The sequence below is a fragment of the Hylaeus anthracinus genome, unplaced genomic scaffold, assembly GCF_026225885.1.
Source record: "Hylaeus anthracinus isolate JK02 unplaced genomic scaffold, UHH_iyHylAnth1.0_haploid 11997, whole genome shotgun sequence".
NCBI classification, from domain to species: Eukaryota; Metazoa; Arthropoda; class Insecta; order Hymenoptera; family Colletidae; genus Hylaeus; species Hylaeus anthracinus.
The window spans coordinates 5173852-5196807 of record NW_026534344.1 but is presented as its reverse complement, the minus strand read 5'-3'; the positions used below and the strand labels follow the sequence as shown (position 1 = coordinate 5196807).

At 39.6% G+C, this 22956-nt stretch overlaps 1 protein-coding gene and 1 long non-coding RNA gene across 7 annotated transcripts in view; one reads left to right on the top strand and one right to left on the bottom strand.

The window, feature by feature from the left end:
- LOC128889862 (uncharacterized) overlaps window positions 1-22956 on the bottom strand; it is a 166497-nt gene that overhangs the window by 63717 nt on the left and 79824 nt on the right. Inside the window, exon 2 of one of the 5 annotated variants that reach the window (XM_054147896.1) lies at window positions 5093-6046. The exons of 2 other annotated variants lie outside the window; for them this stretch is intronic. In XM_054147896.1, coding sequence (XP_054003871.1) covers window positions 5093-5112 — 20 coding nt within the window. In that variant the 5' untranslated portion in view covers window positions 5113-6046. 2 more of the 5 variants (XM_054147900.1, XM_054147899.1) reach the window with 2 other exon arrangements.
- LOC128889874 (uncharacterized) overlaps window positions 1-22956 on the top strand; it is a 172548-nt gene that overhangs the window by 113652 nt on the left and 35940 nt on the right. The window contains exon 3 of one of the 2 annotated variants that reach the window (XR_008460508.1): window positions 12090-12208. This is a non-coding gene — a long non-coding RNA (uncharacterized LOC128889874). Of the gene's footprint in view, window positions 1-12089; window positions 12821-22956 lie in introns of those variants that run through there. The other variant, XR_008460507.1, reaches the window with a different exon arrangement.

Here is a 22956-nt window from a genome sequence, read left to right as displayed (position 1 = left end):
AAATTCAAAAAGAAACACATACCGCATAGTATCACTGGACTGATTAACGTTAATTAACCTTGTAACGATTTTAGTTCCAAAGCTTTCGCACAAGTAGCAAATGTAAGAGACACTTTTGAGAGTCAACGACATGGAATAATCGTAAACATGTGTAGGTGTGTGTGTGACGAATGATATCGACTTGCGTTCAATTCGTTTAATCTCGAATAAACAAGCGTATGGAAACGATAAGAAACAATTTTAATCGGAATTGAATATAATGTACGTTAAGTTCATATACACTGATCACCGTGAAACGAGGCAAATCTGGAAATCTGATAACACGAGGAGTTCCATAAGTTACCCTAAAAGCTTCCCCAATGTGACGAGATATTTGGATTAAAAACTATCGCGCAATATGTATCGACGAATTTGTCTAAACAAATGCTTTCTAATTGTAGATAAGAACATAAAAAGGTTCCATTTAAAAAAATTTATCTACCCATTAAATTCCCTCAACTTTCCAAAAGCAACGAAATACACAGACATTTGTTGATTGTACGATACATAATTTCAGTTACAGTCGTACAAAAAAATGTTCCCCATAGAGGAATGTAAATAAACAATGCGTATTTGTGTTTGATTAAAAAAAATATCTTGAATCACCTTGTAAGATATACCTCGGACAAGCCCGCTCCCTCTTTCTCAATTTACCAATTAGAACACATCTGTCGCAACAAGCAGGAACAAAGATTGATGAAGAAGCATCGACAGGCATGATTCAAAGTATGCCTCGTTCATTCTTACTATGTCAATAGTGGATCCAAGTGCATCATCGATCACTACCAACCGCTAAAATCTTTCTTGTGTTCACTTGTTATTCATATTAGCACACGTGCCATCACGATTTAAAATATTTATGCGTTCGCAACGCAGCTAGTCGTATTCAAAGAACCCCCATCCGAATCAGTACACACAGGAAATTTTGTAAGAATTCCTACGATATGACGCGACTCCTCCGTATCGATTGCGATACATCGAACACTCGCGAGACTTTCTGATACGCACGGTCCCAAAAAGCTCTCGTTCTCGCGTTGCAGACAACGGTGATTTATTTGAAAAATTTGTAAAAAGAGCCCACGGTAATTACAGGCTAAATTGTTCGACTTGATGGTATCGACGTGTAAGAGGTGGAGACTGATTATGTTATCGGTACGTGTAAAAATAACATTTGGCCACCCGTTACTAGAAAACATGGCCAAAGCCTGCGGGGACACGTTGATATTCCGCTGCAGTCGTTATCGCGAAAGCCAAGGGATAATTGCATTAACTCGGTGGAATTTTATTGCTTATAATGTCGAAGATTATTAAACTAATGTCAAAATAAAAAATGCAAGTGTCATCTACAAAGCTGACGCTTATGGGATTGGAGAACTCTTGGTTCGGCAAAGTGTAGACGTATAATTGATTCTTCTTGATCAGATCTGGGCGTATTTTAATGAGAGTAAAAATGAGAGATGAGATGAGAGTAAAAAATAACTATTCGATGTAATTTCTTTTAAAATATTATTTTCGGTACAGTTATTTGAAGATAAAAATAATTATATTTCATTCGAAGGGACAGCTGTTTCAAGCAATGAATTTTTCAAATATAACGACAAAAGTAATCCTCGAAATGATATTATTATTTATGAGATTTTTCTCTGTGTCCATCTAATACTATCGAAAATTCTGTAGTATTTTAAGAAAACTTATAATTGTACGACCATTTAACATAGACAGCCCAGGTCGTTTATTTCGATAACAAAATTCGAAATTGTCGTGTATTTGTGATTGAACCAGATCCAACGTTAAAGAACTGTTTCACAATTACTTGAAACGATTATTTCAAATAGTTAGAAAACCAAGTAGTACGTTACTTGGCATAAAATTTAAAACAAATTTATTTCGAAAGTGATCGCAAGTACGAATACAATTATGAACCAAAATAACATGTTATTTGGCATAATGTATCAGATAATACCATTTGAAACGTGCTCAGGTACGCTTTTGATAACTCGCGACATTTATAAAATTATCGATAAATAAACATAATCGAACAAAAGGTACCTTTCCATAATCTCAATCTAAACAAATAATAAATCATGATACTTTACTGGTTCCTCAAAACTTAGAATCGCACGAAGTTGAAGCCTTATTAGGCAACGGCGAACAGTTAAATTATCGTGTCTCTAATATATCATCGACAGAAGAACAGTTTGTACCAATCGATTAGACTCCGATTCGAGGCGAGAGAGAAATACGAACACCGTGCGAGAGATGGAAAAACGAAACGGAGAAGAAAGTAAAACAGAGATGAGTTGCTTAATCGTGCGGGGCTCATCCGGGAAGCATTTTAATTGTGCGTTTCACTTATCTAAAATATGTCGGCTTATCGTCGACGTATCGTCTGATTTTCCAGCTGACAATCCATCGGTTTCGATAACCGCCAAAGTGACGGAATTCTATCGTCGAGTGCTCGCGTCCATCCGAGTATTGAGAATGATCCCGCGCATTGGCCGTCGGTTACGTGAAAGCGAACTACGCTCGCCCTTCGTACCGCGGAGCGCGTGTCACTATGTCACAGTGCGTCGAGTACTCATCAACGTGTATTAGAGCCAGATAATTTAGAAAAAAAAGTATGCTCGAGTGGCTTCTCCTATCGAAGATTTCAAAGTTAGATACGTTTGCTTCGTTTAAAATAAACAAGTCGATATTGTAACTTCGTTTCATAAACTTAACGTTGAGAGAAGAATCCGAGTGTCATTGTGAGTAAACAGTTACGAAGTATATGACATATATTTTCATCACAAATTTCAACGTTTGATACAATTGTTTCGTTCAAAATAAACAAATTAACATTCCAACTTTATATTGCATGAAATTATAATTTAACATCGTATCAAATTAGATGTTATAATAAGAATTCAAGTGTCACTATAACCGAATGCATTGGTAAAGCCAACGCGTGTGACTTATATTCACATTATAGATTTAAATGTTGAAACGAAGAAATATAACATTCTAACTAGGAACCATTCTTCGAAGCTTGATTTTTGGATGAATAAAGTGCTACCCATATATTCCATATTTTAATCAGAGATTATCGATAAATACATCGAGTAATAGAAATATCAAGTTCATAGAAGAGCAAAACGTAGAAGAGTGAGAAGATAAGAATACAACGCATTAACGTGCAACAGAATGTACTCTGTTTGCAAGATTGATTTTGTTGCCTAGGATGTACTAGGATTCTATCATTACCCAACTTTTGTGAAAGTATCGAGAGACAACTTGATGTACCCAGCAAGTGTCGTTTAAAAACTTCCTTCCATAGAACATTCCAAGTAATATTGCTCGTAAAATGTCGAATACAACACCAATTCCTGTTTTACATAACGTGATTTTCTCGACACGTACCAAGAAACATTAATTCCACATCAGAGATTTCTTCGCACGGTTCGCAGAATGTACCACGCAGGGCCCTAACACATCCCCTGCGAGCCCAGGTACCGTTATCGAGGTGCGCGCAACTCGAACAAGACTTTTAACGAGGTACACGCACTTCAGATTTCGAAATGTATAACCTACTACATCTATGAAAATTTCGACAGGGAATAACCTTGTCGTAGAATGCATTACGAAACGTTTCCATAGACGTTTAAAAATTAATAACTTTCTACATCTCTTATGAAAATCTTCATCATGGAATATACATACAACTGATTCTGTCAACATTTTTGCAGAGGATAATTTTGTAGTGGATACATGCACGATTATACCTGTCAAGATGTACAATCTTCTACACTTCGTAGATCATGTAACTATACAAATCCTGACAGAGAACAACCAGAGAAACGAACAGGTACATTTCCTATGAAAATCTTGATAGAGGACGACTTTATCATAGAATACATGTATATAGAACTGCGTCTGCGAATGTTTCGAAATGAACAACCTCCTGCATCTTTCAAATAAAAAAAACTATACAAATCTTGGTAGAGGACAATTTTGTTACGAGATATATGTATAGTTCCCGCTAATGTTTTTATGTATATACATAATCTCTTGCATCTCCCAAAACAAGAAACTATACAAATCTTGATAGAGGAGAAGTTTATCACGCGGTATAAACACAACTGTTCCAACAAAAATTTCAACCTCCTACATCTTCTACGAAAATCTTGGCAGAGGACAATTTTGTTATGAAACATATAGTTCCTGATAATGTTCCTATGTATATACACAATTTCTTGCACTTCTCAACTCAAGAAACTATAAAAATCTTGACCGAGGAAAAGTTCATCACAAAATATAAATGCAACTGTTTTAACCAAAATTTCAACCTCCTGCGTGCGCTACGAAAATCTTGACAACAACTTAATCACAGAATCTATACACGCAACCAGCGGTTTCAACCTCCCACATCTCTCACGAAAATCCTGAAACAGACCACGGAATCTCTACCGACCCCGAACAGTATGCTTGAACATGCGTGCTGCGACACTTACATTTGGTTCCGCGTTAGACGATGTGGATTGAGGAGATCGTGAAGGGAGCGCGTAATCCGAAGCGGACGTCATCCCAGTATTCGTGTACGAAAACCTTTGTCAGCCCGGAGTCAGGATCATTCACCACTCTTGCGCACTCGCGACCACTACCACCAACAGCGATACCACACCACGTCTAACACCAACCGTATACACATAGGGGGAGGGTGGGTGGCGAACGACAGTGGATTTTCAACCAAACACGCAGATACCACGGAGCCACGTCTAGCACTAACGATACACACCGTAGTTGACGAAGGACAGTGGATTTTCAACAAAACACGTACAAACCACGAACCACCGAGAGAAAGATTCAGGTGTCCGAGTACCGTGGCGGAGAAGCCGAGATCGTGTCTTTACCGGATCCCCTTCGAATCATCTTAATCGGATCTCTTCGTACGGTTCGATCGACGAAACAGAAATCCCTCGAACGACCCGATCGGATCGTCTCGAGGCAAAACTAGCCGTTTCCCGGGAAACTTTTCGATTAATTCGACACGGTCGGAATGAAATGAAACACTCACGTGCTTAAAGTGAGACGCATCCAGGCGCGTTGCGTCAGCAGCGTCGACGCATTGCGTCGGGCTGGCCTTCTGGAACTACTTTTAAAACCCTTGCATCTAGCGACTTCCTCCTTGTCGTGAAATTTCGACGTGGTTACACTTCTCTCACTCACCGTTACTTCTCGCACCGATATCACCGGTCAAATGTCGCGTGTACTTCACTGAACGCGCTACGCGACAATGTTACTCCGTTTCCTGGGATCGCGGGATACGATTCGCGCGCGTTCCCTTTCGGAGCAACTCGTACGACTGGCCGAGTATTCGACAGCGTGAACCGGTTAAACACCGCGCACTTCTGTAAACGTGAACAACACTATTCCCCGGAGGTTCCCTCGAGACACACACGGCCACGCAACGCGACAGACACCGCGCTTCGACGAGATTGCGAGCAGGGTCGTTCATCCCCTAATATTTTCGCACCCCCGACGCACTTTCCCACTGGTTGGGCGCGATGGAAGCGTGAACGGGAACGGCAAGAGCTTCAGGGCAGCGCAGGTAGCTGGAAACCACTGGGCGCACTTGGAGTTGCGCCAACATCGTCGCGAGTCGCCCTGTGGGTTGCTGGCAGCCATCCAAAGCGACTTGTCGGGATGCTACCGAGGGGTGAAGAACCAAGCGACTCCTCCTTAGGTGTCCTCGGTTACCAGGACCAACCTGTGAACCTTCTTCCTCTTTCGCTGGAGGCGGCGAAGAGAAAAGAGAAGAAGAGGCGAAGAGAGGCGGTCCCTGGGAATCTGTTGCCAATGCGTTTCACCGTTGACAATCAACACGTACGCGTAGTTGTCACTGCACAAGCGTAGCGGCGACGGCGGCAACAACACGACCGTTGCACGCGCAGCACGACGACATACAACCGCTGCTTATGCGAGTCAGGAGGCTCGGAGGCGCGCGAGTCAGTCCCACTAGTGTTCGTTCCTCGCTTACCTGGCCGCTGCCCTGCTGCCGTTGCTTGCCTAGACCGTACCCCCACCCCTCACCTTCCACCCCTCCACTCGCGCGTGCACGAGCCTGCCCCTCCATCGCCGTTACTTTACCCCCCTCCCCTACACGCCTCCTTCTCTTCTTTCTAGCTCCTACCCCTTTTTCTAACGTTCGCTCGCTTAGCAAAACCTTCGCTACCATCCAACCCTCGCCAGCGGACACCCTTCCAAACCCTACCTTCGGCTACCTTAGGGTAGGATGGCCTCTACTCCGAGGCGCATGATGCCGACCTAAGGGCACCGAGCCGTGCCACGCACCAAACCTTTGACAGCTCCTTGACACTGTTCTCGATTGCTCAACTTCTCTGTTTGCTTAGAAATAGATTCTTCTGTGTCTCTCTTGGAGTGGACTCCTTCGGAAGGAGTTATCACATCGGTAGCGGAATCTGATAGCTTGTTTCATGAAAGCGGGGGACTCCTTTGTCAATTTTTTAATGAAATTTGAGAAAAAGGTATTTATTTCAAATTCTGTAGTTGTTTCTGACGAGTTTAGTCGCTCATAATATTACACAAATCTTCGATGTCTTTACCTGACATCACTCTTTCAACCCTACCTTCAGGTACCATAGGGTACGATACTCCTCTCCTTCTCCGGGGCCCATGTTAACGACCTAAGGGTGGAAACCAAACGCGCGTTTGATAGTTTTTTGACACCGTTCCTGCGTTACTCAACCTCTCTGTATACTTAGAATGTCTATGTGCCCTTAGATTTGTCTGTTTCAGGTGGGATGAAATCTAAAAGTTTCTTTTACGGAAATAGCAATTCCATTATCGTAGTCGATTTTTTAAGGAATCTCGAGAAAAATACATTTATTTCAAATCGTTCATTTCTGACGAGTTTAATTGCTTACATCGCGAACCTCCGATGCCTCACCGTCTAATCTTTACCTGTAGACGATCCTCTCAACCCTACCTGGGCTACCTTAGGCTACGATAATCTTTCCTCCTCCGAGACACACGCTGGCGACCTAAATGCACCCCTACCAAGGACCAAACGCGCGTTTCACAGCTTCCTCGAGTTTCGACAGCTTACATTTACTCAACTTCAAATGTTGAGCTTAGAAATACATTTACCTGTGTTTTATCTCAAATTGAAAGTATTCTACTGATAATTTCTCGAGGAATCGAGCAGTAAATCGAGGAATTTCGTCTCTATTATCAGAAATTATTCAACGAACCCTAAGAAAAGATACAAATATTTCGTTCGATTTCCTCTAGTTCTCTAATCGTCGTCGAAATTCAGTCCCATCGCGAAGTAAACGCATCCACGTTTAGCGCGTATTCCGTATACCTCGCGTTCGATTCTCTCCGTCCCGTCGGTGTTTCTTATTCTTTATTTCGCACGGAGGACGACGGGCGCGAGATATAAATTATGATACGCACCTATAAACCGTCTTCCTTGTTCGCTACGGATGACGCGACGACGTTACGCAATTCCAACCAGTTTATTTTCCCAAGAGAGTCAACGGCACGGTTATTTCGATACGTTTCGATGAACGTCGAGGTTGCACCATTTACGAAAAAGAAATAAAAAAAAAAAAGGAAAAGAAAAAATGGAGAAAGACTCCGTCGAGAGTCTGCTCATCCCGCACGAGCGAGAACGAGACACTGGCTGAAAAAACGTGCCAATCGACGGCGAACGGGCCCAACGACGAGATAATTAATTATCAATCGAACGATTATGAGCGACGCCCGCGCGAACGGTCGGAATGGCCCCCGGAATGACGGATTGACGCTCGCGCAGTTCGTCACTGCGTTGCCAGTGGTGGAGAATTACATTACGCGAGCGAGCAATTCGCTTATGCTTGCGTCTGAGTATCGCCGCGTACACCGCACGCCTAAACCATGCCTGACTAATGAGTTTTCTCATTTTTTTTTTTTTTTTCTAGGGCGCGGATTCGCAGAGCTGCGTTTTGCTTATGCGCGAGACACGTGATTGCTAATGCGATTTAACAAGGATACAGAGGATGTCACACCTAAACCAGGCCACGTAATTTAAAACTGATATTAAAATACGTTCAAATCGCATGTAGGATGTTTTTAAAATTGGAACACATATTCAGGTAGCCTGGTTCAACACTTTGTATAATTAGTGATAAGGTAATCGAAGTATGAAGAATCGAATGAAATCTGAAGGAATTCGAAGTACAAGAAATGTCAAAAGAGCCTTTTGTTTGATTATTAACTCTCCGTTAAAACCAATTATATGTTTGGCTCGCGACTTTGGACATCCTCAATTAACTTCCATTTATACTTCGAACCGTTTGAGGATCGATGATCCCCATTACTTAAGATTTATCTACAGATTCATTTCAAAACGTAACCTGTTCCCACTGCCTCGTTAAAGGTCCCCGCCGTTTATCGCCGAATCTCGCCCCGAACGGTCTAATTTTTCCCCGAATGGAGCAAACCTGTGAGAAAATTTGACACCTCCTCAAGACCGTACCCTTATTGACACGATTCTCCCAACATTCGCCCGTCTTTAAGTAAACGCCGCGTGAAATCCGTAGTCCAGACACATCTTCGTTCCTAGTAGAAACGCGGATTGCGCAATGCTAAACAGTTCGTTGATTGTACTAATCGAGAAACTAAATAAAAAATTTTCTATTTCTTTTCCAAATAATCCCAGCGAATCTTGCCAGTGTTTCGGAGCACGTACCTGAGGATCGGCGCGTTTGATCGTTGCGAGACACGATTTCTTTTATCTCGACTATCTTTGCCCCGTTGGTGTCGAGCTACCTAAAGACACGTTACACCGTTTCCGTGCTGGCCAAGGAAGAGCGGAACAAGCAGTTCGGTTACTGCTGAGGACGGAAAGTCGGCACGAAGGAGAAACGGGTAGAGAGGCCTTGGTTGGGCGAATTGGGGTGGACACTTAATTCCAAAAGGTGACAAGTACCGATACCGTGGCGCAGGCTTCGAGAAAATACCTGACCGGGATACCTGCAGACTGCGACGGTGTAAATCATCCAACAATGCGACAGGACCTTTGTCTTATTTATCAGTTACAGCCAAAAACGCTGGACGGTTTTGGAAATCTTCTTCAGCCTCGCCAGACAAAGGTGCACCGACTGAATTGCGTGAATCCTTCGCTTTACGACCTAAGCCAGTGCGCCAAACACTTGTTCACGGTGGTAAATTTCTCTCGGGCTGAGTGGAATTCTATCTTCACAAGAAAATTGAACAGGTTGATGATGCGATTGTTAAGAAATAAATTAATTGACATGGCATTAACAATTTTTCTATCGGAATATCGAATTTTGTTTTTATTTTTTTTTTTTCTTTAAACGAATAAAATTAAAGCCCACAAATTTAGAATATTTAAGAATTTTTGCAACATATTTAAAACAGTTTAACGACAAATTTAAGAACAAATGTATCCCAACGCATTTTATAACGGATATTTGTAATCAGTAATAATCTTGTAACGGTATATCTGGAAAAGGTATGGTTGCTATCTAAAAGTTTGAGTCAAAGTCGAAAGTATAAAGTATTTTGCAGATGTTGATTAACATTTAGTTTATCAGTAACGAATGCCACTTTATCCGAATAAAAAGTCCGACGGACTAAAAATCGAATCGTTACCGATTCAATCGTCACCAACGAAAAGTTATCCGCCAATCAGAATGCAATTGTGTTTCAAGTCGACGACTACAATGCAAATTGCAATTATGTTCTCTGCATTGGTTCGAAATTCCATTGATACCATACTGACCTTCCCGAGGGTAGCCTTGAAGACCGATTAAAATATCTGCATACACAAAAACGTGGACCGTATAATTATGTATATTACATAGCTTTTAATATTCTCGGGCAAAATATACGATCATCAATTATATACTCTGTCGTATTAATTAAATCATTTACGTGCAACTTTCGTCTGGTAGACACGATTTTTACCGAACAAGTGTTCAATTTGTAAACGTCGATGCTTGCAGTGTTAGCGTTAGTACATTGTTTCATCTGAAATACTGTTCTGTTTAATTAATTCAGGAATAGGTCTCTATTAATCATTAAAATTGTTAACCGTGGGGTCGTCGCGCTATTTTACGAGGAAATCTCGAAAAATCCTCCAGACGTACTGTTCCTTTGCAGATAATCGAGCAAAGAATTTTAATTTCGTCGACAAAACAAAACTAACGCTGGACTGAGGTTGAAAAAAGGTTTCTATGAATAATGAGAATGGTTAATCGTGCGATTGTCGTGTTTCGTTTAGAAGAAATCTCGAGAAATTCTGTAGACGTATTAGTTCGACGATCTCTTGGACGAAACCAGACCCAGCAGCGTGTTACAGAAATAGTCTCGATGTACGTAAGGGGCAATTAAGGGCAATTGGTACAAAGTACTGCAGGTGGATCTGTAAAGAATACTTCACACCGTAAATGCGTACGTCATACGGGTTATCCTTCAGCTCGCGTATGCAGCTTACACGAGGCCGATACCGAGCCCTGTGGCGCAGCGGCATAACCTGGCCAGACCGCATTTAATCAGTTTGCGGTCGCGGTCCGCTCTCTTATATCCCTTTAATATGTTTTCTCCTTTCTTCTCTTCTTTTGCTCTCGCGCGACACCGCGACGTGACTCAACTCCCGCACATAACCCCGCTGCGCAATACCAAAGCGTTTCTCTATTCTCTGCTTTGCCTATCCAGTGCTTTAGATAAATATAATTATTTATCCAAATATTAAAGATTCTGATCAAATCTTAGATAACAACATTCAACGTCGTTAATTTCAATTATTTTGTAGAGTTGATCAGCTCTACGCTTTGCATAGATTGTACCATATTATGATTAAATGATCGATGATTAGAGATCGTGATTGGTGGGATTATGGGATATGATGACGTTGTTGCTGATGGCTGATGATTGATGATGCCGGATCGTGACTGACTAACGATCATAACAGACGATGACTAGTAATCGATGATGCCAGATAGAGATGGATTATTGATAATTACAAATTACGATTGGTGATTGATGATGCTAAGTAATTATAGATTACGGATAATTACAGATTACCATTGATGATACGTGACGTCAAACAATGACGATAATTGATGATAACAGATCGTGATTGATGATTGATAACGATAGATTTATGATTAATAACGACATATGATGGTGGTTGGTGATGGTAAATGATGATTGGTACGTGATGACTGACGACTGAATGTGGTTATTTATGTTGCTTGTAATTATTTGTGTTGTTGTTCGTTATATGCCTGCATATTTTAGAAATTCGGTAAACTTTAAAAAATATTTTGCAGATTGAAGAAAACGATTATTTTTCAGAAATTCTTGATGAAATTTTCACAATTAAAGAATTGAATGTATAAGTTAATCAAACTGTACCTCATTGTTGGAAAATACACATTTATATTCACGGGTTGATAAAAAATAACAATTCAATACACGAATTAACATATGCGGGCGTAAAATAAAACGTACAAAATATGAACTCTAAAATATACGATTTATTTTATATATACTTCGTTCCATATCGGCAGGCTCGATTTATACACTTTTCTAAAGCGTCAAGTTCACTTCCAGGGAAACTCTAATTTTTTCAAGTAATAATATCAACATCGTCAATTTCCTTTATTTTCTATTTTAGTTTTATTTCTCCATATCGCTATAAATTATTACAAAATGCGTCCAGTTTATTTCTTGTAAAGATTAATTTCTACAACAACGAGGCAATTTATATTTGTAAATCTAAACGATCTGTCAAAAAAGACGCGATCATTTGTTAATAATAATAATAATAATAATTTCAGAAACGAAGCATGTAGAACGCACCGATTGTTTGGCCATTTTCATGAAACAGTAGACGATCGTCGGTGGTAAAAAAAAAACGAATGGGACATTTCCAACATTTCCAACATTTCCATTCTGTTGCCTGTGTCAGTTTTTTTTCGTAGAATCCAGAAGTAAGAAAGTCCTGCGGCGATTTTTAAGACGCTTTACGCCTGTTTCAGGGGCCGGGCGGCAATTTAGTGGAATTAAATAATAGTCCGTCCCATTAACGTAACGACTCGACTGAGGATGTCCCGCAGGATCCACAAGAGGATATCGAAAGTGGATGGAGGCATGCCAGGTACGCTCACGTTTTATTTCATCGTAACGTGCCACGAGGTATATGTATACCTTCATCTCAGAAGTCAGGACCCTCCAAGGTTATATCCTCGATCCTGTGTGGTCCTGAATGGCCCGTCGAATTATTACCAGCGATTTCGGAGATTCTTACGTTAATCTTAAAATTTGTCAAGAATCCCTACCTCGGGATCCCCCTCGTTGACACACTGTAGAACGAATCAACGAGAAAACCTAGAAATTTTCACCACCGACGCACCAATCTCGATATTTTCTCCCATCATACCTGCGTAAATTAATTATTTTCTGGTGCGATATCTATTTAAACTGTTCGTAAATTAAATCGGATCTTACCTCAAACATTTCGTTGAATTCCGATGTCAAAGCGTTTGAGTAACTCGATAACTTTTTATTCTTAACGTGGAATTTTTTAATACTTTAGCTTTGAGGCCATTAAATGACGTAGACCTAACCCAGACCTAACCCAAACATAACAAAACAAATCTGGAAATTTTCGCCACTGACGCATCAATCTGAATATATTCTTTCAAGTCACAAACCAAACCGAACAATTACACTCTTTGAATTCTTTTGAATTTTAGTGTCGTTATTTCAAATATATATTAATTATTTAATAAATATCGTTTGAAAAGGTAAAGAAAAAGAATACTACTTTAGCAGCTAATAATTTTGTAAATGAAACCTCTTCTATTACACAGCTTTCGAAGATATTAATTTCATATCAGTTCGACTTGTATAAAATTCATCTGAGTTGCAATAGCACTCAATAACAATAGAACTCAAAGGCAACCGAAAGATTTACATTCTCACTACAGCTTCTATATTAATACGTATACTTTCTTGTTAAGTAGGTCTGAGTTATGGCAGTCTTTTCCACTTCTAAGTTACTCTAATCATTTTTATATCTCGGAACTACTTATTATTATGTCTTACTTCGTATCGTTTGGTCCCTTCTGTATATATCCAAACAACGAACGAAGCAATCGTAAATAAAAAAAAAAAAGGGATATGAAAATGTAAAAACTTTTGCGATTCAAAGTTGCTAAACAATTCAAAATAAATAATACAAAAATCCACGTGGGCATCGTAAAGACCACCTTATCAAAAATAAAATACATCAACACTAAACCTACCAATCTTTCATTTGCACCTATTTCTACTGTGTTTGAATAATTAGTCTTAACGACACTTTTTCAATTTAATGCAAAACATATTTCTCGTGATACGAAATTGAATAATGCACGAAACGATCGCATATAAAAACTACACAGAAACCTTTGAAAATGGACATTTGACCAGTGGTAGATTTAGCGTTAATCGTTATCGTACTGTTTCTTGAAAAAATGGCAAAAAGTTGTCCGAACGGGTTGGTGCAACGACCCCTTTTTCAAAATTCCTCCAAGTGGCGTATGCCTTCGAAGAAACCACGGTTCGTGGCTGTCGAGGGTAAATGAAGTAATAGATACACGCATAAAAGCCCAGTGAAACTGACAAACAACGCGAGTTTCGGACCGCGGGTAGTATCTTTCGGGAGGCTGACCGTGAAACTTGAGCTCCCATAACCATAAGGATGTATGTCGAATGTAGCGACTTATCACAGGTGAGCTGTCCCACGCGGCGAATTTACAGACAGATTTGTCAGCGGTTTTTGTCAAACGCGGGGACCTATTTGCCATTGACGATATCTTTAGGCGATCCGCACAACATTCGGAATGCCGTGGGACCCACCGCAGCTTTGTGACACCACAACTTTCCGCTGCAATAACATTCGCGCCTTTACAACAACAGCTCGTCTTCTGAGACGAGAGACCCACTCTGCAACAATAATACTGCATGTGTGGCCGTCCCAGTGGCGCTCAAACTTTTCGCGTCCGTCGCTGACCGCTGGTACCGAGTTATCTGCAGATCGTGTATTTTTACACATTTCGTCTGGCCGTATCGCGGAAATAACGACGCCGACTCGCCAAACTAATCTGAATATTTCGTTTTCGCTTAATCTTCGTCTCGTTGCGTTGGATGGCTGAGACATTCTATTTCTTTTCGTTTTTTTTTTTTTTTTGTTCTAGTACGTCAGAAAAATAACACATCTTGGGTAAATTAATGCAATCACACCGGTATTCATTCTTGTGTTCATTTGTCAATGAGAACTTTGAGAAATAATAGCGCGTGGAAAGTCTTTTTGTAATTATTTTTTAATGATTTTTTTTTTTTTTGGAGGGACATGGAAAATTGTGGTTTCATTCATTTTATGTTTAATTTGAGTAATTATGATTAATAGTAGTAATAAGGAAACAATTAATTTCAATGGTATATTTACATTACGTCTACGTTATATCTATGTTATGTCTACGTTACATTCAAGTTACGTCAATCGAAATTGAACAATCCGTCTAAATTACGTAATTCTATGTCAACTGTTACATGCCAGCGCCTGTAATTTAAGAAAGTGCGAATTTGTTAATGATAATGAAAAGGAATCAGTTACTCGCGTGACTTCGAAGTTGTGCTGAAGTGAAACGATGGAGTACCTCTGCGAAGTTTTATAAGGAAGCTACAAACCCGGGGAAAGACGAGCGAAACGTGAGCCGGCCGATGCGATGCAGAAACGTCGTCAGGAAAATGTTCTAAACTACGAAGGTAATATTTGCAAACAAGTAATAGACGCGTTAGGACGGCGCCTCGATAAGTGACAGACTGTCCCCTTGTTGTTCGAATGGACACGAATGTGTGAATGGATTTTCTGTTCGCAGAAGTGTAGAGAGTTTCACAAGATTTCCATTCACGATGACTGTCCCGATGCTCTTTCAGTTCCCTCGCCGTCAATCACTGAATCGCGGAATGAAAAGTACACACGTACGCGGAAATAATAAGAAACAGTTTAAAGTGTTTGAACTCTTCGAGGAATCTGATCGATCCTCGTTTGCTGTATTTTGCGAACGGCATTTTCTGAAAATGAACCATCGGATTGTTTCGAGTATCGAGATAACTTGTAGATTCAATCGAAACAGAAAATAAAGGAAATCGATAGATATTCAAGGGAACGTCTTCTTTTTAGTTAGTCAAACGAAAAGTTCAATTTCAGTTACCGTTCAGAAATAGTGTATTACAAGTATTCGTATTCGATTCTTTAGTGATATATTCCGAGAACGATTCCACATTTTTAAATTTTGATTTCAATTCTATAAATCGACGAGATCTCGCCTCGTCTCGTGAGCATCACTGCTCAGAGAAGACAACTGAAATCTCTCAAGAGATAATAGGATTTCCGCAAACACTGTAATTTATAAGAAAATTCTATGAATGCGTCCTCTCCATTCGTCCTTTCTTATTAAATTAAGAAACGTGACACGAAACGTTAATGTCGCACTGAATACCGTATGCAACGTGCGCATGTGTGCGTGCGGCGATCGTGCGTATAATAGAATCACTAGCGCTGATTGGAAAATAAAATTCGAGACACCGGCGTGCCTTTGATAAGATTGCACTCGTTGTCATTACTCTCCCGTTATCGTTGCTTATTTATTGTTTGCAGATACACCTATACCGGTGCCGAACCGTGATTAGGCGAGCGCGTGCTCCATTTTCGTCGAACGATCCGTCAATATCGACTCGCGCGACCGTTTCTGCGATCCTGACGGGGGATTCCTCTCTTTTCCTCGGATTTCAGATGCTCCTTCGTGTTCACGGCGCGAATTTAAATGTTGAAAGTAAACTTTCTAGGAAACGCAATCGCAGTTTATTGTTTCGTCGCGTTTCGAGGTGCGGAAGTCACCAAAACTGGTGGATGATTGGCTAGTTCCGAAGAATTTCCACTGGTTGAGAGTCGAAGCGAAACAATCGACCGGAATGTCTTCCGACGAAAGGAGAGAGATACACGGGATTCTTATTGGATTTGTAACGTGGAGGAAGGTTCATTCTGAAACGTTTTGGAGTATCATTTCACATTCTTTCGATTTATGCGTTCTTCGCCATCAAATTTTACATACACCCTCTCGAGTTATATTTCCATGCATTACCACCGACACCGGGGAGTACATTTCCATGCAGAAAAAATAAGAAATATTTTTTCTACAAATGTATTGTAATTATTAAAATCTATCAGTAATAATAATTAATTGGCGATTGCGAGTGAAATAAATAAATCATGTCGGATTCAGGATGAAAATGCGATAAGCAATTCGTCATCTCGAAGAAGCTTCTTAAAGTATCGCGAAGCATCCTGGCTGCATTCTTTCAATTTATGCGTTTTTCGCCGTCAACTTTTACTTCCACCCTCCGAAGTTGTATTTCCGCGCGCGTCACCGACACCAGGGAGTGCATTACCAAGCGGAGTCGGAAGTCAACCAACAGCCTCTTCCATTTAGTCCGCGTACTCGAGCGCTCGGTTTTATGGGCAGTAAGATCAGGCTGATCCTCGATTAAACGATTCTTAGGCACGGCTTATGCGAGGCGACTCGATAAGACGGCTTTGCGCTGGTACTTGGCGCTTGCGTAAAGAACCGTGTTAAGTCTTCCGATTAACAGCGCACGCATTCGCGTGGGCCAGTCCCATCGACACGTGGGCTATACCACGTCGACACGTGGACGGTGTATAACCTTCGTTTCGCCTAACCACGTGTCCCGAACCACCTCCGCTTTGTGAACCGACTGTCCGCTTCTCAAAAGGAGCCTGATCTTTTGTTCATCTCTGGACACGCTCGTTCCCGGTACGCTGCGCTTTACCCAGAAACTTATTTTCCAGAATGAATCATTGTTATTCCGTTACCTTCGGTAATAAACTCTGGTTAACCGGCTGTTTCGTAGAAATATTTTCTGGTCTTCGATGTTGCTACTCGTTCTTGTTTACTTTGTCCGTTTATTGTTCTTCCGACCGTATCTAAGACGACGTATTTCCTTTTTCCTCGATCGCGAGTTAATTGTTAATTAATGGAAAGTTTTAAATACTATTATACACTTGGAACAGAAGTGTTTTTATATGTACATCTTCTCGACATTTGCTACTTATTTTGTCTAATATTATTTATTTAGCTTTCAATCGATCACGAACTAATTGTAAGTATTATTAATGTGAGATTTTAAGTATTTTTATTATCACGTTTTGTTCTTGTATCTAACGCAGTTGGTTTAATTAGAACTGCATTCGTATATAAACTATCTAATATCATCTGTCGTATGCGTTGGTATGCACGAGTTAAGAGATTGATCGATCGTTTTATTTTTGTTCTATAATGAATTCCCTTCGCTATTTATCGATCGACGTACTTATCAGCCGATTGAATTACTTTTATCATTTCATAATTCCGATGTCAGGTGATCACTTGCACGCTACCAAATATTTCACATTATTCACAAGCCATCGCTACGCTTAGATAATATCGGCCATGGCTAATATTAATCATCTTATCGTGGGGGTGACATTTCGAATGGATAACCACGTATTTTTCCACAAAAAAATATCACCTCATCAATTTTTTCCCTTATTAATAGTTTTTATTAATATTTGCTACTTAGATATTGATTCGTTTAATCGAAACCAAGATTACTTTTAATTCGTGTTATTGTTTTTATTGCAAACCAGTTAAGGTGGTTGTACAATAAGTGTATCTTCATATAACTTTATAATACTACAACTAACAATATTTTTATAACTGTTTCTCATAAAATTTTCAACTATATCTTCAAATCTATTTTTCAAATTATTTGTTCCCCATTTCGCAAAACAATCTTGATTTATGCTTGTGTATGAACATGCTCGCAGTCGTTTCAAGCATTCCAAGTATGCATGAAATTTTCTTCGAAATGATTTAGAATTCTTTCACCGTATACAGATTCAACGTAACAGTTATTTCAGACGGAACCTAATAATTGCGATCGATAAAGAAGGCCACAGAAAATTAAACAAAACCAAGTAATCGATCTTTCGTATTACGAAGAGTACAAGGAGATCAAATTAAGAAATCACATCGTTGACTTTCATTCCACTTAAATGATACAAATTGATTTTCTTCTGCATGATTTGATAAAATGATAATTCTACGTTATCGCTGAATTACTCCCACGTGAATTAATTATAAGACACATCAAGCAGAAGTATTTTTCTATCCAATTGATTTGTTTACTGTTCAGCAACTCGGCTCTGTACACGCCATACTACTTGACCACCATTCTTTTTCTTTTTTCTTAATTCAGCGTCGAAAGAAAATTCTATAAGCAACGCATCGTTTATCGCGAGATAGCACGAATACTCTGTTTGACACAATTTCGATTGTAAGGTGAAACACAGACTCGATAAGGAATTTTTATCGCGTGTTGCAACTCAAAGGAAATGGTAATAAGAAATCTTACTCACCGTACTTCCCTCGTTGCATGAAACACCATGTCATTGTTGAATGGTGATCGTTTTCCCGGAAGAATCATTTCATGGTTCGAAATTCAACCAAGTTAAGTGCCTTTTCAATCTGTTTGCTCGAGATAAAGAAGGTACGCTCCTTGTAGATACTATTTGTAACGAAAAACAATTAATATCGCGGAATATAGGACTTTAGAGAAGACCACTCGCGGAAAGCTTATCTTCAGACATGTCTTCGGCGCCTAATCGACGGAATGTTGCGTCTCGACATTGCACCAGAGACTCAAACGAGTTCTCTTGGTCTTATTAAACTTCTACAAGTTGAGAATTCACCTTGGAGTAATCTGAGATTATAATATTCTGAGGCTTGATGAATGCGAGAAACTTCTATGGTTCGGTTCTCGAAATGTATAAATATTACACTAACGTGTGTTAAATACTTGTATATTTTTAAACCAAAATCTTTGGGGTTAATAACTAATAGTAATTATTTCGTTAAATTCTTTTACCATTCTTTAATTTAAGGAACGTTCTTTAATACCGTTAAATAGAATAGAATGTTTGGTTTCGATCATTTTATTCGTTACGATATATATTCAAGTAAGGTATGGATGATTTTCATCTTCGTGAGAACGTATTCCGCATACCTGACTCTAGAATGTTTACACCGAATAAAGTGTAATACACCTGCAAACTTTAAAATCAAGTAACCGCCACTACAAATATTCCAAAATCAACAACGACCCAACGTACCATTAAATATTTCTAGTTTTTCCCACTTTAGTTCGAGCAAATGTCGAAGACATCCCCAGGCATGGAAAAATCGCCTGGCATCCAACGCGTTAACCGTGCCGCTGCGAAACCATTCCGAGGAACTGTAAACGAACTGTACATTTGCCGACTCGAACGCAAGACGAAATTTGTTCGCAGTTAATGGTAATACTCGAAACGTGGAATTTCGCTTTTCCAACTCACCAACTACGCCGGTGCGATTCGAGCGATAGCGGAATGTGTCGGACAAATAAAAGCGTAGACAAACACGAAGAGGCTACAACGAAGAGGTCGAGAGAAATGTTCTCCTCGCAGATACAGCCCGACTGGTCCCAGAATGTCCGGTTAAAAGTGTTTGCATAAGGGTCTCGTCCGACTTCTTCGCCTTCTTCGACTTCTTTGGTACCGAAAGTCATGGCGAGGATCTATCCTCGCCGATCGCCATCTGCGTGGTTACTATTGAAACCGTACGTGGGAAACGACAGCCAAAAATGTTCGAGTACATCTCAGCCGTATAAAATTGTGCAACTTCAGAAGTACCGAGGATTGTTCGCCTCAGCGTCGACTATTCCAGCGAGGATTTATATTCGTTTGTAGCGCCTGGGTTCTTCGAATACGGAGTCTTATTCATCGCGAATAGAAATTGATAATGATAGCTTTCAAAGCATAGATTTTTGGAGGTTTGAGGGCACTTTGATTGGTGCTCAGGGTTGGTCTCTGTCTGGAGAGAAATTATCTACTTTTTCATATTAAAAGAGAAGCTATTCTCCTATGAAGTGTAAAAGCATTAAAGTATAAAGGCCAGAAGCAGCTTTAAGATTTTTTAAAAATAATAAATACGTAAATGTAGTTATGTAAATTCTATATCATCCTTCGCGTTTAATTATAATTATGTGTATTTTCGTTAGAAATAAATTCCCGTATGTATACTACGAATAAATAAAATCTTAAAGCATCTTTTGGAAACCCCTTAATTTATGCGTCGAATAAATAGAATTGCCAAGTATGGTTATGCTCTTTTTGAAGTAAAGATTATTATCTTTTGTTTGTCTACCTTGTCATTTCAATATTCGAACACGCTTAATTAAATTAATATTCGATGGAAAAAATGTAATATTCTCTACTTTGTTATTTTTTAAATTCTAGACCCCCTCTTGGAGAACACTTTGCACCTAACACTTTCGTCGTCGTCATAATTTCGTAAAATTTGTATAATCCGCTGCCTAGAAACTAATCATAAAATTAAAATTAACGCAACGATTACTGAATTTCGCAAAGATGTTGCGTACGACATTTTGATAACCTCGTTCATCATTTTATAGGAAAGAATAGAATTGTTTTTGAATCACGCTAACGAACCTCGACATTAGAATAGCAAAGTCACTTAATCGACGGTGCAAAGATCGTGCATTAGACCGTTTATCGATGGTGGTGCAAGACACCGTTGAAAGAAGGAAGAAAAGTTCAGCGAATAGCAGAGTGATTAATGTTTTATTGGTATGACGATCGCAATAGTTACATGTTATGGGCAAATAGAAATGCGCAGGTTTTACCGTGAAATCGGGAGGATGGATCGTACAACCCCACCGGAAGCCGACCTCAGACGATGACTGTTCTCCGTCTCTCGCAATTCACCGTTTACATGCTTGTTTACATTCGCTGGCATCATGGTTGTGAAAGTGCGGAGCGTTTACGAGGGAAGAAATATGGATTCATCGACATTTTATGTGATTCCCCGTTCTTGTTATTCACTCATGCCAGAATTTCACGCGTTGAATAAGAATTGCGAAGGAAGCTTCATTTAATGAAAAGAGTTATTAATTAGCGTGAGTCTCGTACTGACAAGCTTGAATTATTATTCGTCGAGAACGTTTGTGTTTGATTACTATTCTTCTTTATTCAGGATCAATTGTTCGTGCTAATACGAATGAAAAAGTAAATTTTTACTATGTTACATTTTCTTTGACGTTACCATGTTTACATTGCCGCAATTCAAAATAAATTCTAGGATGACAGGCAAGCAAGTACATCGAGGAATATTCTCCACTATCGTTGCTGCGTATTCTTTTGTATCGCCCGGATTTCAAGGCTCGTACGATGATAAAGCAATACTTATTGTTCATGATTTATTACCCTGGTGGTGTAGCGCGATTTATTCCACATTTCGATTTTTACAAGGAATTCCAAGAATTCTTGAAGAATAGATATACCAGGTGAGAAATGAGTTTGCCTTTTTTTTTCTCAAGGATCACTGTTTCGAACGACCTAACTGAAATTATATACGGGATGAAAAGAAGTTAAGTATTTCCTAGCAGCGAAATTTAAGGCAATTTCGTGAATCCGTTTTGCGTGTGGTCTGCGGTTTACCAGAGAATCGCTTTCTTCCCAACAGTTAAAGACCGTGATCCGTCGTTTTTCTCGTCAGGGTCCTATTGACTGCTTTCTTCTTCTTCTTCTTCTAATATAATCTGTGTTTGTACCAAAATACAATTTTGGAACGCATGATTCGACATTTATTTTTCATATATTAATGTGAAATAATTAAAGGTCGGCAATGAAACAATTGTTCCATGCTCTTGACAATGATGCGTATAGAGGAAAGAAATGATATTAAACTGTGAACTTAAAAGTTCTAAAATTATTAAATCCTCGTGTAAAACAGATATTATACTATCCATTTGTTTCTCGAGAATAGTGCGTTTAATAAAAATTACGCAATGTAAGATTACACACGCAAAGGATTAATTCCCAAAGAATCCTTCCATTTATACTAGAATCCATCGTTTACCCTAACGTTTTCCTGAAAAAATGGCCGACTAGTGCCACCGTTAACTAACTTCTAATTAGATTTAGAAAAACGAACGCGAGAATAGTCGTTTGACCCACTACTGTAACTGAAATCGATCGGATCGAGAGCGACGGTAGATACGCGAATGGTCGATGCTTAGGCGTTGGATTTGATGACTTATTGACTCTGGCCCGTGTTTACCGGACTCGGTGCGACGGCCATGCGGCGCCAAGTGTCGAGAAATGCGGCCACCTTTGGAACCGAACGCATCCCGCCGGATTGATCGATCCCGCTTTTTTCACCGCCACTTGTTTTTCAATTCCTTGCTACCTTGATCGGCACGGGGCGATCGTTATCGTCGCTGGATCTGCGAATCTTAATCTATTTTCGCGTCATTCTACTTGGACGATAATCCTAGAATATCGTCGCGTAATTGCAGCACCGACGACAAACAATTTAACGAACCAGTTTCTAAACAATTTCTAAACTATATTTATGCCCCCAGGGGCTGTAGCGGTGTTTGTGGCTACAGTACGGGTTTAGCAACCCCGAGGACCCGAGCTAGAGGGCCAGCGGGCCCCGATAGATGAGAAGTAAGAGATACTGCGAACAGTATTAAAACAATGCAGGAGTCGTGTAAAACGACGATAACAAGAATGGAAGTAAGCTAGTAATAAGTAAGCAGTAGTGTAATAACTTTTTATAAGTTACGCACTTAAAACAAAAAAAGAAATATATATATATATATATACAAACTTTCTGGACAACCCAATATTTAATAAATATATATATATATATATATATATATATATATATATATATA